At 42.4% G+C, this 16,115-nt stretch overlaps 1 protein-coding gene across 1 annotated transcript; it reads right to left on the bottom strand.

Annotated features, from left to right (window-relative positions):
• Nucleotides 1-1,578: 1,578 nt before the first annotated feature.
• On the bottom strand, nucleotides 1,579-15,420 carry LOC137890472 (phosphatidylinositol-3-phosphatase SAC1-B). The gene is made up of 20 exons (XM_068734561.1): nucleotides 15,337-15,420; nucleotides 14,672-14,769; nucleotides 13,240-13,314; nucleotides 13,028-13,155; nucleotides 12,641-12,790; nucleotides 11,697-11,756; nucleotides 11,280-11,313; nucleotides 10,223-10,324; nucleotides 9,945-10,030; nucleotides 9,048-9,134; nucleotides 8,887-8,955; nucleotides 8,671-8,750; nucleotides 8,439-8,537; nucleotides 8,162-8,300; nucleotides 6,951-7,020; nucleotides 6,758-6,830; nucleotides 5,602-5,695; nucleotides 4,276-4,368; nucleotides 4,133-4,190; nucleotides 1,579-3,911 (listed from the first exon to the last, which is right to left on the bottom strand). The coding sequence occupies exons 1-20, from the start codon at nucleotides 15,363-15,365 to the stop codon at nucleotides 3,775-3,777; spliced, it is 1,761 nt and encodes a 586-aa protein (XP_068590662.1). The 5' UTR covers nucleotides 15,366-15,420; the 3' UTR covers nucleotides 1,579-3,774.
• Nucleotides 15,421-16,115: the final 695 nt, after the last annotated feature.

The following is a 16,115-nucleotide window of genomic DNA, read 5'->3' on the forward strand; positions in this document are numbered from 1 at the left end:
GGGGTGGAACTGGACAGTCTGGAGGACAAGATCAAAACCATTCTAAATAACACCTCTCACCCTCTCTTTGATGAGCTGGGCAGCTCACTTAGCCAACCCAACTGCTCCAACATCAGAATTCTGAAGCTCAGGATCAAATAAAGTTCATCTTATCTTAAATGTGAATCTAGTAACTGTTTAAGCTCCACCAGACTCCCGGTCTGACAGTAACTTTTCATGGCTGGCTATCTCTGACTGGCTAAGTGTCCATGCTACACTGATTATCTTGCTGAACAAGACTTGTATCATAAACGTTGAGACGGAGATTATTTTTTTGCAATAAACCAAAATAACATGAAAAATCTTTTTGTCAAGGGATCCAGTGCAATGCTAACTTCCAGGGTTTAGCCTGTAGATATACGTCACTCTAAACAATCACCAATCCTCAAAGCTCAACTGGGTAGCTTCAAATGATGACAAACACTTTTTTTTTTTTTTTACAATGTTACAAAGTACATAAGAAAATGAAATCACAAAAGACTCATAAAACAATATAACCAATAAAGCACCAAATATAGAGGCCCAGAAGCACTAAACATACAATAAAACAATAAATGGGGCAAACACTAATGTATCATAAGATCAAGGCTGTTCAAAGTACTGCAGTCATTATCGACATCTGATAAATAACACAATTTTGAACATGTTAAAGCTAATAGAAGCTGATAAAGGGACCCTGAAATAGACTCCAACAGTAAACATGGCTCGTGGTTTAAATGGGAAGGAGCAGAAACGTTTCAGCATACAAGGAGGTGGAGAAAACATTAACTGTCAAGCAGTCCTGCCATAAAATACCACCTTTGAGCATCTCACTACAGCTTTTATTGACACAGCGTATCAAAGAACTATCAGCTCAATTCAGCATAAAACGTTTGAGTCGCTTAGTTTTACCATGTTCTGTCCCTGAACTTTCACTTTAATATTAAATCAAAGCACCATACAGGTGTATTTATGTTTGAGCTCTTTTAATACAAATCATACTCATACCTCACATACCACGCACCGTAATCCTCTTTGGTTTCCTAAAACCTTCATGAAAGCAGCATTTGTTTCGGCTTTCCTAACATTGTAAAGGCACTTGCTCAATGAGTGAACAGGTCACTGATGAGATCTACTGGAGCTGTGTCTTTTGGTGTATAGAAGTAATCGGCTGGATGCGTAAGTGAACATATTTACTAGAACAAGGCGACAATATGACAGCTGTGTTTTCAGCTTGCTCAGCTGCCAAAAAAAAAAAAAAAAAAAAAGATGGCGATGGCAAAAATGCCAAACTCAAGGCTTCAAAATTACATCCCACAAATCAATGGGGGACATCATGTGGCTACGTTCACATCTTCTGTACAGTTTGTTCTAAAGCAAAACGGATGAGAGGATGTGAAATTCATGGAGATATTAAACAAGAATGTAATAGCCTAAAGTAAGTGATGTTACCACTTTAAGGTGCAAGAGAGGATGATGCTAGACAGAGACCTGCAGAGAGACCCAGAGGCAGCTGTCAGTGAGAGAATTACTGTCATGTATAAGTTCTGTAACAAAAAATGCCAATATTGTATTTATTTTTTTACTGGCAGCCATGATGAAGATACAGGGAACAGATTAGTTTTGCTGTAAGTTTATCTTAAATATTTTATTTGATCGAGTATTCAGTTTCATATTTAAACTGCAAATTCATTCAGATTAAGGCATAACAATTTGTAAAATCAAAAAAGTTCATGACTCGTGCTACAGGTCTGGACCACTCACTTGGCTTTTGTTCGTACCTAAGAAAGATGTCCAAATACGAGTAACTTGGTGAATGCCACAGATTCTCATAAATCACTTGCATGAGACCCATTGATCAAGAAGCATAGATCTACATTTACAGAGTCAAAGTTAATAATGCATTTGTGTGATCCTCATCAAGTCGAACATTCTCTTAGCACAGGGTAACTGCCCAGAGCCGGGCTGGCGTCATGGAGGTGGAAATTAATGCTCTCCAGTTACACGACCCAACAGAACAGAACATTAAATATTGTTACCGTTTAACATATATTTAGGAATGTCACAGATAATATAACAGGCAAAATCTGAAGTATAACCATGCATCTCCATCCCAAATCAAACCAAGCAGTCATTTAGAATCAGATTGTGCAGTCGAAGCTGACACGTTGTTGAAGAAATATTCAATATCCAACTATCACTGAAGCTAGGGTTGGTAATCTTCTTGAAAACCTTTTTGTTATATTTGTTGAAATTCTTATTGGATCCCGACAGCAATCAATAAATAATAATAAAAAATAAAAAAAAGGTCTGGTATCTATGGCTGTCGCACATATGAAATGATTAGACGTGCTAAATGCCTGTCCACCAATTGCATGTCACCAGTCTTCCACAAGCTTTGGAGTACTAACAGCCATGTTTGTTGTTTACATTCATTGTGATACTTTTGGGGGAGTGGCTTTGAAGGGAAGTCCGATAGGACGGGTCAGACAACTGACTCATTTGAGAGCAAGAATTAAGTAGATAGAGAGCACTTAATACTTGTTTCTATGCACAAATAACTTCATGGTAAATAAAGCGCCAAGTTCCATGACACCTACGATTACAGTCAGTTGTAATGACACACCTCAACACATGGCAGATAACATGTAGTGCAGAACCCGCTCTCGCTCCCACCTCGTCTTATACTGCTGCTTTGTCAGTGCCCCTCAGCGTCTGATACCGACGCATCGGGGCATCTTTTAGAAAAGGTTGTCTGGATCAAACAAACCTGGGACTTTCACCCAAGAGACCTATCTTTGCCTCCCCTCTGAACCAACGTTGATCTATTATACCCTAGTTTTGTTTGAAATTTCGTAACATCTGTAGTTCCTTAACTTCCGTAGTTATTTTAAGCAAGGTTTTGGAGTGAGAAGCTCACTCCAAACCGTAGAGTTCGTGTCTGCCTTCAACAGACACAAAATTACATCCTGCAGTGGCCTTTTAACTGATCAACCTCATATGATTTTCACTGTGTATTGATAACAACCAATGACACAGATGATAATCACAAACACATGTTAAATATACAGCATACCTGACGTATTTCACAACTATGTGAAGTGATAAAAGTGCACCATCCAACAAATCGCCAATAGACATTTGGGATACTGAGGACTTCTGATTATACACTGGCTGTGTAATTGAAGTCGTTGCCAAAGAAGGCCGGATTTCCTGGAGCCTTTGGAACCGCATAGGCTCATCAACCCATTTCTGGTCTTGAACCATCGAAGCAGGCAGCGTCTAACCTGGGACAGAGCATCTGTGCATGGATGAACATATATTGGCAATAATAAAAAAGACAAAAGGCAAAAGAACTGATCCCAATACACCCATTAAGGGAATTCAATGGGGCGTACATTTACATATAGGCCCCACAGTATTCCTCTGAAATCATCGAAACAATCACATCCAGTAAGAACAAACTCCAGAGGTTCAGTGTCCAGTAAAACTGTGGACAGACAGTCCTGTCCACATGACAGTATCTGCAGTGTGGACAGCAGCCGGCAACGTGCACTCCCAGTCCCTGTCTCTTCCGCCGTTGTCGCGCACGAGGCCCGGCCCCCGCTTCCCACCGCCATCCTCCACTCCACTCCACCCCGTCCGTTAGTAAAGGCTCCAGGCCTGCGGGTGCTGATGCTGGGGGTAAAGTGACGAAGAGCCAGAGGATGAAGCGGTGAGATCGCCAGGGCCAAGCTGCTTTCCACACGCACACATTCAGTCCAGCTTCTCCTTCTGGACCAGCTTGGGGGCGTCTACGAAGTCCAGTCCATTAAAGAGGATGAGGCCGCCCGTCACCACGCTGGCTGTTCCCCAGAACAGAACATAGGCCAGCGTCTCAGTCCACGTCTCACCTGACGGGGGGGGGGGGGGGGGGGAGGGACAGCAATCATACCGAGTCAGTGGAACACATTTAAAAGGATCTGTTGGGGGAACTTTCCAAAAATAGCACTTACTGCTTCAATATTTTAAGCATGATCAGAATTTAATTTAGGATAACTAAACCCTGATGCATGTTGTTATGTTTGCAGAATGAAAATTACTGTTAATTTGAGTTAATTGCAGTTGGTCTTACCAGCCATTAGCAGGCAGATGATACACATGGAGAATGCTACCACCATGACGATAGGCAACTGGAAAAGGAAAAGAGTCACATTAAAGAAAAACATCGGGAAAAGAGGAAAAACCTATCCGTCTATCTTCCAGAACCATTCTTACCGTCAGGAACTTCCAGTCTTTGGTGTCACGCAGCGGGGTGGCCCAATCAGCTTCGTCCACAGCATAGTTCCCCAGGAACAGATCGATGGAGTCCTGCGTTAGAACAGACCAACTGTTTCTTACTGTTTGCAGTGTTGCAGTATGAGTGCGTCTCTAAATGACCAGCTTCAAATGTATCTAATTTATCACTCTCTACATTGTGTCAGCAAATGAGAGATCTCCAGATTCGGTCATGACCAATTCTCCTAAAGAGTCTACTGTAACTGAAGATAACTGACAGGTCTACATTTCAACTGTACAGTACCACGTTTCACCTTCTGCCATGGGTGGCCAAACTACATCACCAATTTCTAAAAATAAGCACTAATAGCGGCCTGTACGTTGCACGTCTTAGTTTAAACACTAGATGTTGCAGCCATTATGACCAACTACTTGACCTACGGTGATTACTTTACCTTGCACGGCAGCTGAATTTCCACGATATCGCGACAATCGCGGGATCACATATCACACAAAAACCCATCTCGTCAGGCTTCAAGTATCAAATAGTGCGTTTGTGTAAGCCGCGCAAGGACCACTCAGTTTCCTGTGAGGAGCTACTGGTAGCTATGGCCGTGGCTTAAGTTTGTGTCAGATGACACAGAGAGGCAAATGTTTGCTGTTCACGACAATGGAGGCCCCTGAAGAGGTTAGTGTAGCTGGAATAGCATCAGTTATATCAGAACTGGAGAGTATTTCTTTGCTGAAGGATTTCCAAGGTGGAAAAGATGTTTTCGCTCTTCTCCCTACTGGCTTCGGTTAGAGTTAGTTTGATTGACAGATGATTTGTCCAATCACCTGCCACGTACATTTTGAAAGTGCCTGCCCTTTTGCAAACAGTTTCCAATGATGGCTTCAGAGATGGTTCTGTGTAAAACCATCTGGTGGGTCAGGCTACTGATTACTGAAACATTTACCTCACTTGATTTGGTAAATATGGCTGAACCGAAAAGACGGACGATAGTGAGTGAGTGCCGAAAATTTCAGAAACATTGGGTAAACGAGTACTTTGTCACAGAAGTGCAAGTGAAGTTGCAAGGAATCCGTTGCGGCGAAACTAAACGCCAGTCCCACACTTAATTCACTGGCACGTTAGGTTTCTGGTCTAGAAACACTGATGCTCTTGCATTGGAACTTCTCAAAAACTACACATTTACTATAGTTTGTCCCCTGACTTCTTATATTTTTCTGTGTATGACCCACAATAAACAAAGTTTTGGCCACCCAAGTAATAGTAAAACACAAGGCACTAATCCACACATCAAATCCACAAAGGTTTGGACCCACCTGTCTAAAACCATCGGAGAAGTTGTTTTTGTAATATCGGATCATGGAGTTCCAGCCGTCCATCAGCAGCCCCCACTGAGTCCTCTTCCCTGTCCTGTGAGATCATCATGTGGGTCAACAACATGTAGAAAATCACTTATGTCCTCATAGGTTGGATACAAATAATTTTGTTATCCCCCTGACCCGTCCTCAAGCCTCCCAATTTAACACCAACTAACGTCTAATCTCATTTACAGAGGCCATTTCATGCTCCCCAGAGGATAAACCCTCTCCATTTTAGACAGCTTTCTTACTACATGTGAACTTAACCCTCTGAACCCCAAAACCCTCCGGCGGGATTTAAAAGCATGTTTTCCTTAAACAAATTGCCCAAACTACACGGTTTATCACAGCCAGAAGCTGTAAAAAAATCTTTCCGACGGTCTTTGAACGAACACTTCCTTCAGAAAAAGCAACCAAATCGAAGTCTAAAATTGTGAAACCTCATTAAAAACTTTTTATTCTACATGCCTCATTTAAAATCTTGTCCCAAACAAGCCGTTTGAATTGACTAGAGCCTGTGAAGAGCATTACATTCTTAGCTCCTCAGCGTAACTAGGAAGCCATGATTGACTCCGCTGAGAACAACAGTCCCATGGCAACAACTCTGTGAATTTTGGACAGAACAGCAGGCACAGAGGTTGTAAAAATAGTTCAATGTATATAGCATGTAGAGCCTCCGTTTTCCCCAAAATTGGTTAAACTTGTAGACATTTGATAACATGCCGTACATATAGATTCCAGTGTTTTTACATTTTTATAAAGTAAATCAACACAGAAATTCTTTTTCTTTCTTATGATTTATGGCACTGTAACTGTTATACTCCTCAAAATATATTTTTTAGATATTGCAGAGAAAATCAAGGCCACAGAGAGAAAAATATGACAGGACCAAAAGAATGCCCCAAAACTGCTTAGGGTTCAGAGGGTTAATGCTCATAAATCTGAGAGAGCAACCAAATAATTAACACTGGGGAAGGACAGATAGTTGAAAAGATAAACTAGCAGAAAAGATAAACTAGCAGACAGCTCCATCCTTAGACTTTTTCTTTTGTCATTAGCAGGCAGTTAGCATGTGTTCAGCTGGAAGGTATCCGTTTGCTGTGTGAAAACTAACCTGGTGAAGTCGGTCTTCAAGGCACCAGTACCCGCATACTGCTTGGCACAGGCGTCGGCGTTGTCTGCCCAGGCTGCACGTGAACAGACGTGTAGGAAGGGGAGAAATAGAAGAGAACAGATCGTATTAACATCTCAGACCCTTAAACGGGGGCTTGGCCCGGTGAAATGGGAAACTGGTAGTGTGAGCCCACCGTTCTTGAACATCTTGCCAAAGTCTGCCTGCTCCTCGATCTGCTGGCCCACGTGGAGGATTCCCATTCTCTGCACACGCGCACACACACACACACACACACACACACACACACACACAGACACAGACACAGACACACAGACACACACACACACACACACACACACACACACACACACACAGATTTTAGAGTCCAAAATGAACCTTCTGATTGTTTGTCAAAGGCTTAAAAGCTTATAGTATATTACATGATGTTTTAGCAAGGAGCCTTCCCATTTTCTGATTTGCTCTTATTTGAAGTTGCTGTGAATGCAAACTCAACCTCCATGTGTACCTCTCGTCTTGAAAATTCAATACAATGTCCATTTATGCCATCACTACACCAACAGAATCATGTCATACTCTCCACTCTTGTCCTCTGACTTGCTTTTTTGAAACACAAATACTGTTTTACTTCACAATTTTTTTTCCTTTCCTTAATCCTTTCTACTTATTTGCATTTTCTTTTCTTTTTTCAATTGGCATTGTCATTGCGCTACTTTGAATGAAACACTTCCTGACAAGCAGGGCACAATCCCTCACTATCCTGGTAGGCTTTTAAATGTGAAACATCTGAAGGAAGTGGGAAGTTTAATTGACAGGAGTTATAGAAGTCTATGTTCTCGAGGAGGCCACCAGACTCCATTGGAAAAAAAAATGTACTTTCACCTCGCAGGACACGGGAGTTGCTGGTCCACCTCTGCCTGTATCTGTTAATTTGTTTGTGAGATTGTGTGACTTCGGTGTTTTACAGGGTTAGTTCAGATTCATCAAAGTCACACAATAACGCAAACTAAGCAGCAGCAACTGCAAATTGCTGATTTTGTCAATGGAGTCCATTGGCTTTTGCGAGAGTATTGTTTTGCTCCCGTGCCTGGTACTGCTGTCTGAATCAGACTGGGGGTGTGTCGGCCGTCATCTATTGTAGGTAATACGCTGACTTTGGATAAGTACCTCATACAGCACCACTTCAAAACATCCAAACTATCCCTTGAACACGGATCGAATGACATGACCGTTGTTGTGCTGATGATATGATATGCAGTGGAAATAGACATTTTGCTGGATTACATTGAGCTAACCGACACAAATCCAACCTAGCACAGCCTCGGTTCTCTGTGATCAGCTGTTGTGATTATTATGTCCACTTCCTGTGGGGTGATAGGATCGTACCCGTAGCTGTGACTGCAGCGAGCGTTGGGCCAGCATGCTCTGGATGACATTGGTGCGGTCCAGACAGTCCATGCAATTGCTCCGAAACGTCCCCTCCTGGGTCAACATCTCCTTTCCGTCCGCATCCACCAGGAAATATCTGGATACACACACACACACACACACACACACACACACACACACACACACACACACACCATTACTTCTGCTGCAGAGACTGCCGTAGATGTCTACCTAGCGCACAAAGCAACAAAAATAAATAAATAAGCACACTCACCCAAATTCGTCTTGCATTTCGGCAACCATATCCACTAAGATCTGCAGGCGGTGCCACCTCATCCGGCTGCACTCCTTGTGAAAGTCAAAAGCTATGTACCTGCAGAAAAAAAGAAAGCATTTACCGAAAGGTAGTGATGAACTCAAGCTAATTTCAGGTGGTGTAAACACAAGGCCCTAAAAGAATGCAGCAACGCGTGAGGGGTGAAGGACAGAGCTGGCGGTGATCTTACTTGATCATGCCGTTACCCAAGCCGGTCACCATCTTGTCGAACGCCAGCTCCAGTGGCTGTTCTGAGCCCTTTTGGTTGATCTGTGAAAAATAAAGGATAACAAGACCTCTTATCTAAAAAGAAATATCTAAAAATAAGAATGATTTCTAATTAGGGTTGTATCGTGAAATGTAAACCTAGCTGGCACACTGCTTTCATAACAAAATTACATCTTACCAAGTTCAAAATGACTTGTCTTCCGTAGAGAATAATCTGAGAGTCAAAGTGTCTCTGGAATCCGTCCAACTACAAGAGAATCAACAGAGACAAACTTTGTGAGGAACGAGGATAAAAAAATAAACATGTTTTGTCTATTGTAAATTAAAAAGGCAGCTTACGTGGTTCACTGTTTTGCTGATTTGCGGTTTCGGCTTGTACTTGAGATTGGGCCTTTGGGACCAGTAGAAGGGGATGGAGCCTCTCGTCTAGGAGAAGGAAAAAAAAGAAAAAAGGGACATTATGCATTCAATGTGGAGACGAGCACTGGGCCGCAACGGCAATGTGGAGCCAAGTGGACACAACTGAATGTAAAAACTAATTATAAAAGGGAATAAAAATACACACAAAAAAAGAAGAAAAAAAAAAAAAAACTGAAGACATGCTCAAATTGTTTTAACTATATTTTGATGCTTAAATGGGAACTTAGGTATTTTTAAACCTGGACCCTATTTTTTACCTTTTTTTAAGTGACTAATGGGGACAACAGTTTTTTTAAATTTGGAGTATTGAGGGAGAACGCTGCAGACGCTAAACAGGCTGTAATGTGATCGCTCGGGGCAACTCCTCACCGTCAATGTACGTCCACTAAAAGTTCTTGTTGCCGCTCAGATTGGTATCATAAGTGTCTGACAACATTATGTAAAGAACCCTACAGAGAAATAAAACCTTATTCTTTACCTTTTTGCTTGATCCGGTTTGTCTGTTCGCTCGCAAAAAGTAAATTTTTCTAAATACGCCAAATATTCGGCCGTGACATTGAAAATCTTTTTGGTAAAACTAAGTTCAACAAATTTCCGACAACACCGTCACTCCTCTCTCAGACTCTCACTGACGTTTCCACCCGTTGTCTCCAGGCAACAAGTCACATGACACAATGACCAACAGAAAGGTTAAGTATGGTGTATGTCGTCATGCTATAACTACAAACCACTGGATTCTGACTCGACCGACGGTTCAATTCTTCCTTATTGCAGACTTCACTACGTTTCTCCTGGAGCATCAATGCTTTGGCTCACCTGAACGAACGAAGCCTTGGCGCTGTTGTACTGCACTATCTGCTCCGTTTCCACATAGTTAGCAGGATGGCCTTCTGAGTCAATGCCTGCGGACAAAAACACAAACAGCTGTTTGACAGGTCTGGTCAACATCAAAATAATATCCGCTGGACGTGCCATAAATGAGCTGCGAATGTTTTTTTCAATAGGTTGTAAAACATTTGTTGGCAAAAGAACGTGGAAGGCAGAAAATATTTCCCGAGGACGTGTGGGGTCGGTGGAGAGGGCAGTAGCGTTACCTCGCACATAGTAGCGGACTCCGGCTCTGAAGCAGCTCCTCCTGGAGATAATAATCCAATCAAAGACCTTTCCATTGATGCAGCCTGACTTCATGGTGATGACTAGTCAAGAGATGCGTTAAGAAAACTGATATGGAACAGTGAGGAGTCAGTGCTGCGCACTTTAAAAAAATAACATTGATGTTGATGGCGGTCGTCACGCCCCAGGTCTGGAGAGCAAAGGTTTCTTAGACACCTACAAAAGTATGTGTACATAATATTTAGAATATTGTCACTACTTTACCGTCATACAGCGCTGTCAGACGTGGCACTTCAGTGGTTATCAAATTCCCAAGACTCCATTGACAAAAGAAATTTTACCTCAAAGAACACAGACGTTGCTGGTCTTCCGCTGCCTCGATCGGTTAATCTGTTTGTGGTATTGAGGTACTTTGGGGTTTTAAAGAAAGGGTTAGTTTAAACACCAAAGTCACACACAAAAATAACCAATTAAGGCAGTGGTATACCAGCAACTTCTGTGTTCTGCAAGGTAAAAAACGATTTTTGTCAATGAAGTCTTGCTGCTTCGAAAAGAGCACAGATAACGACTTCAGTTCCCCGTCAGGGTGTCTAAAATACGTTTTGCTGCTGCCTCCGTCCACAGCAGAACATTGCTTTGCTTCTGTGCCGGTACTCATGTCTCTTATTCCAAACCCCTCTTCAAAACATCTGAACTATCCCTTTAAAGTGAGCAGCATTTTTTTGTTGGCTCTTAAAACTTCTTTATGGCTGCAGTACCTCTTTAGACACAGTATTTCTACACGTAGAAGTCATTTAATAGTCATCCTGATCAAGAACAAAAAAACACTTCTATCAACACATTGAACAGTACAAACGTTATACTACTACTTTTATACTAAAAGAAACACATTGACAAAAGTAATATTGTCGTGAATACAACAATACAATAAAGTAGATGTGCCTTATTGCCTAACTCAGTGAGATGGGCCCGACATGATAGATCTCACACTCATTCACTAAAACAGCACAAACAACAACAAACAGCAGGAAAGGATACAGCCATGGACAACAGGAAAAACAAACTTGTGTAACTGTAAGATAAGAACAGTGTTAGATAATGAGATGCTTTGCTTTACTGAAATGCTTTAGTCTGTTGCTTGGGTCTAGGGTGTTGGAGAGTTGGCCTGAACAGTGTCTGAATTGCGTTGTTAAATCAAAATGGACATTAAATGTTTTAATGGAGAAAAATATTAGCTGCAGACTTCTGGTGCTTCCAACTGATGGGCGTCGAGAAGCCAGACTGCTGCTACTATTGCTGTAGTCCCCTGTTTGAACACAGGCTACCGTAGACAAGCATGCTTCCAATGGTGGGGACAGTTACGGACCAGAATCCTCAGGGGTGGAGGGGGGGCGTATCCCACAGTGAGAAGTCTAAATAAATGCTGTGAAAGACAGAACGTTGGTTTGGCCTCACCTCTGGCTGTGCGATGAATTCCCTCAACAGGTGGCCGTTCCAGACAAAACGCTGATCTGCCTGCAACAGGACAGTTAGCAGGAGTTAATACAAAGCTTGAGACATAGGCAGACAGGGGCCTGGCCTACACCCGGAGATGAGGCTTACTGTAGGAAAAAATACTTACATTTGGAATTATTCATTGAGATTGATGTTTTTTTTTTATTGTTAATCTGAATTTAATTAATTTGTCATTTTATGGGTAACAACATTTCTAATTGTGTATTTAATTCTGGCCACTGAGAGCTCACCAACTCACAGAGAGACAGGCATGTATTTGGTATACAACACCCCTTTTTCCACCAAAATTAGTGCATATATGCAGGTTTTTTTTTTAAAACACAGGAAAACCAGCTAAAAATAGGCGATGGACTCCTCTCCTATTGCCAGTAGACCAGTATACCTTCTGTTTGTTTTTTTCTGGTGTTACGTTCAACGTCAATTTGTTAAAATGGTCGGCGAGGTAAAATGACCTTCTGTCAATGGAGTCTGATAGCACTGAGGAGCGCATGTAACGGCTGTTTCTTTTCACATCTAACTCGGTGAATTTAGGGGTTTATTTTGACCAAACCAGAGTTGGTGATTGTCGGAACGGTGAAAAGACTAACAAAGACGGATTCCATGAGTTTTATTTTGATTCTGTCAAGTTTGAACGGAGTGTGTTTCGAGGATCAGAGAGGAAATAATGACTGTTGTCTGACTGGAGTCTGGTGGTGTAAGGAGAGCAGATTCATTGTATGTTTTGTACAATAAATTATAATAATTGTCCAAATCGCACCGAGCTAGAGTCGATAAATACCTGTGACTACTGCAGAGTAATTTGTCCCGAGAATGATTGTGACCTTTCCCACCAAAGACAAAAGCCAGATGTTAGCGAGGGAAAATGGGCTTGAGGTTCATCTCACCCTCTCCAGAAGGCTCATCTCCTGAAACTCGGGGCTGGTGTTGGCCAGGCGCTGCAGGGTGTGGGTCAGGTCGTAGTCCGTTGCAAAGTAGAAGCCATCTGTGTGAAGCACATTGTTGATCATGGATAGGAAAGCCTTGTTGTCTTGCATCTGAAACAAAGAGACGGACCCAGATCCAAAGTTGAGAGAGGGCGGTGGAAGCCGCTGCTAGCGGATCGGACACCAAAGGGCCACTTTGGGAACACCTTCTACATGAAAATCAATCATGTCCACCATCGTGAAGGACATTTAAACCCTCTAAATTCTCTGACCACCACACTAAGCTCGGTTAGATGTCTGCCAGCTCTTCCAGCCACAAGTGCAACCCGGAGCCATGAGATCCCTCACCTGGTTGTCCGTCAGGTGCAGTATCGTCTTCTTGTAGGAGATGATGTCAAAGTCCACGGCCTTCCACACAACATGGCCCAGCAGGTCCCCCACCTTCTTCTTCTTCGTGATGACAACCAGGTACATGCCTAACACAGAAGAAGTGGTTGGAGATGAAAACCCATCCAACGCTGCTGGAATGTCCCGGCAGTCTTCATGTGCTCTTGACTCACCTGCCACCAGGCGGATCGTCCCCATGAGTCCGCATATGGGCCTGGTTTCCGCAGACGCAGGGATGTCCCTCCTCACTGAGGACCAAAGCAGGCACACAGCAAGGGTTAAGCAACAGCATGAATCATCTCAGCTAGGGCTGCAACTGATGAGCTATTTTTTTATGTCGCAAATTAAAATGATTAGAGAATAAAGTGATAGTTATGCAACTACAACTAGTAAAAAATGTTTGCCATTTTTACCTACTACAGCAGTGTTTCCCAAACTTTTTTTCTAGCGACATACTTAAAAAAAATAAATAAACCATCATGGCCAAATTCACAACAAACTTGTGCGTAAATGAACGTTCTTGGCCATTCTTGTAACGTAATTTATGCAGCAACTTATATTATCTTGAACAGGTAAACCAGCCATATTAGAGCTACACGTTTGATAAATCACAACTTTGTTTTATGCATGCATTATTGAAAACATATACACAAGATAATTATTTTATAAATGACACCAAATAAATGCATTTAGATGGCGTTAACTATCTCACTCTTTATTTCCTTTCATCAGTTAAACAAACAGAATGTACGGAAAGCTTTTCATATTAGATTCAATGTTATAAGTAGGCTACAGTTATCAGAACATTACGAACATTCATGCTCCCTCTTGTGTATGGAAGGTGAACTGCACAAAATCTAGACTATGGAAGAAATTCTGAAAATGTATTTGGCAACCCAAATAAAATCTCCTATGACCCACCCAGTGTTTGGGAATGTCTGTACAAAATGATTAACACAACTAACTGATTATAACACAACTATCCGATTGTGTGTATGTGTGATTGGGGTGGGACTACTGTGCAAAGCTGGAAAATACCCATTTATTATTGGGTAATTAATGGGTATTATCACATTTATATATATATATATATATATATATATATATATATATATATATATATATATATAAATAAATAATTGCACATATGTAATTGAATGAGAACACAGCGGAAATAGTAATATACGTGAGTGTATGGCTGCTGCAGCATATATATAGAATAACATTTGAAATGGTGAAGGCACTTGCAAAAGACAAGGTAGAACAAAATGTAAACCATATGTTGGTGTTTCATTTTTAACTCTTTACTTAGGATTTCATTAAACTTATTTTTTTCTTTTTGCAAATGTACCAAAACAGTGGCACCAAGGAAGATTTTGGGTAGATAATAATGAGAATAAATGTGAACCAAATCATACCTCTAAACGAAAAAGGAAATCTGGTTTGAATTGACATCAAACTATTATTAAGCATGTTTGCTACATACATACATACATACATACATACATACATACATACATACATACATACATACATACAGCAGGTTCGGTGCTGCTACAGCCTCCTTTGTATTCTCATTCAAGCCCCTACCAAACCTAAGCTCACCTGTGAGAGTCGTCTCGGTCGACACCCTGTCGATAGCCAGGACGTCCTCGGATCCGTCATCCAGAGCCTCTATGTAGAACTTCTCTGGTGTGATGCGCCTGGTCAGACAGACAGACAGACACACACGAGAGCTGTTTAAAAACCCACGAGCATTAATACCATCACCACCATCAACCCCCACCCCAGCAGCTGCAGCGGGGCTCAGTGTAACACCGTCACTCTTACAGAAACGATGCGGACTAGAGTCAACTGGCGGAAGACTACACGGTGAGCTGACAGAAGTACCTGTTAGCTACGAGAGCTAATGGAACACTGTAACCGGCTGGAAGTGTTGCATCCGTTAAACCGTCTCATATCTAGCTTTACCCGGTAGCGCGGGACTCCTGTCACATACAGTGGCGTTAACGACGTGCCGCTGTCATAGCCAACCCGTTTAAAAGAGCTGATTAGGGTAGAAAACTTTCTGCGGAATCAGGTGCAGTTAGCATTGTTTGCATGAAGCGGTAACACGACGCCTGTGCTGACGAGGTGGTCTACACACGCCGAGCTGCTTCACCGTTTAGCCGTGACAGCGTGAAGTTCTGACGAAGGCCCCTCGCCCTTTCACTCAGCATGAACAGTAACTAAAGCTACGGTGTGTTACGGTGTTGATCCGCAGCACTTACAAGTTGAAACTCTCGTAGGTGCTCGCCATCTTTCTTCCCGTTTGACCTCAGTGACGTGTCACCGACACACCGGCTACTTCCGTCTTCGGCTGTGGGCTAAAGACTCTGCCGCAATGAGACGCTAGATGGCGCTGTTGCCATGTAAGAGTCCCAAACATCACTTAGGGCAGACATGTCAAACTCAAGACCAATTATATCCGGCCCGCAAGAAAAGAAAAGAAAAGTCTATTATAACTGGCCCGCCACACCACAGAGCTCCGGGACGAAAAGTGTCGAAGTGAGCTGGCCTTTTTTTGCGACATAACGAAGCATCTCACTGCGCTACACCTCAAGCTTCAGAGACGCTGACGTGTGATCACAGACCAAGCCAAGCTGCGCCTGTGGGAGACTCAGATGCAGCAAGGAAACTTGGGCATCAAATTTCTGAGCTGCAAACTTTGCAGCTCAGAAATTTAAATTTGAACTGCTCAGTAATCAGTTGACGTGGAAAGAGCACCTGTGCAGAATCAAATGGAGCTGATAGACCTCCAGTGTAGTGACACACTCAAGGCAAAGTATGACTCTGTGGGCGCGGCACAGTTTCCAAGCTTCATCCCCGGAACGGTGCCTCAACTCCGCCTACATGCTGCTCAAATGCTCTGCATGTTTGGAAGCACATACCTGTGTGAGCAGCTTTTCTCTGTGACGAAGATGAACAAAACCCCACACAGGAGTCGTCTCACTGATGCACACCTTCACTCCATCTTTAGGGTTTCCACATCACAGAACCTAACCCCAGA

The sequence above is a fragment of the Cebidichthys violaceus genome, unplaced genomic scaffold (genome assembly GCF_023349555.1).
Source record: "Cebidichthys violaceus isolate CVI_PGR_0920_01 unplaced genomic scaffold, fCebVio1.0.p SCAF_65, whole genome shotgun sequence".
NCBI classification, from domain to species: domain Eukaryota; kingdom Metazoa; phylum Chordata; class Actinopteri; order Perciformes; family Stichaeidae; genus Cebidichthys; species Cebidichthys violaceus.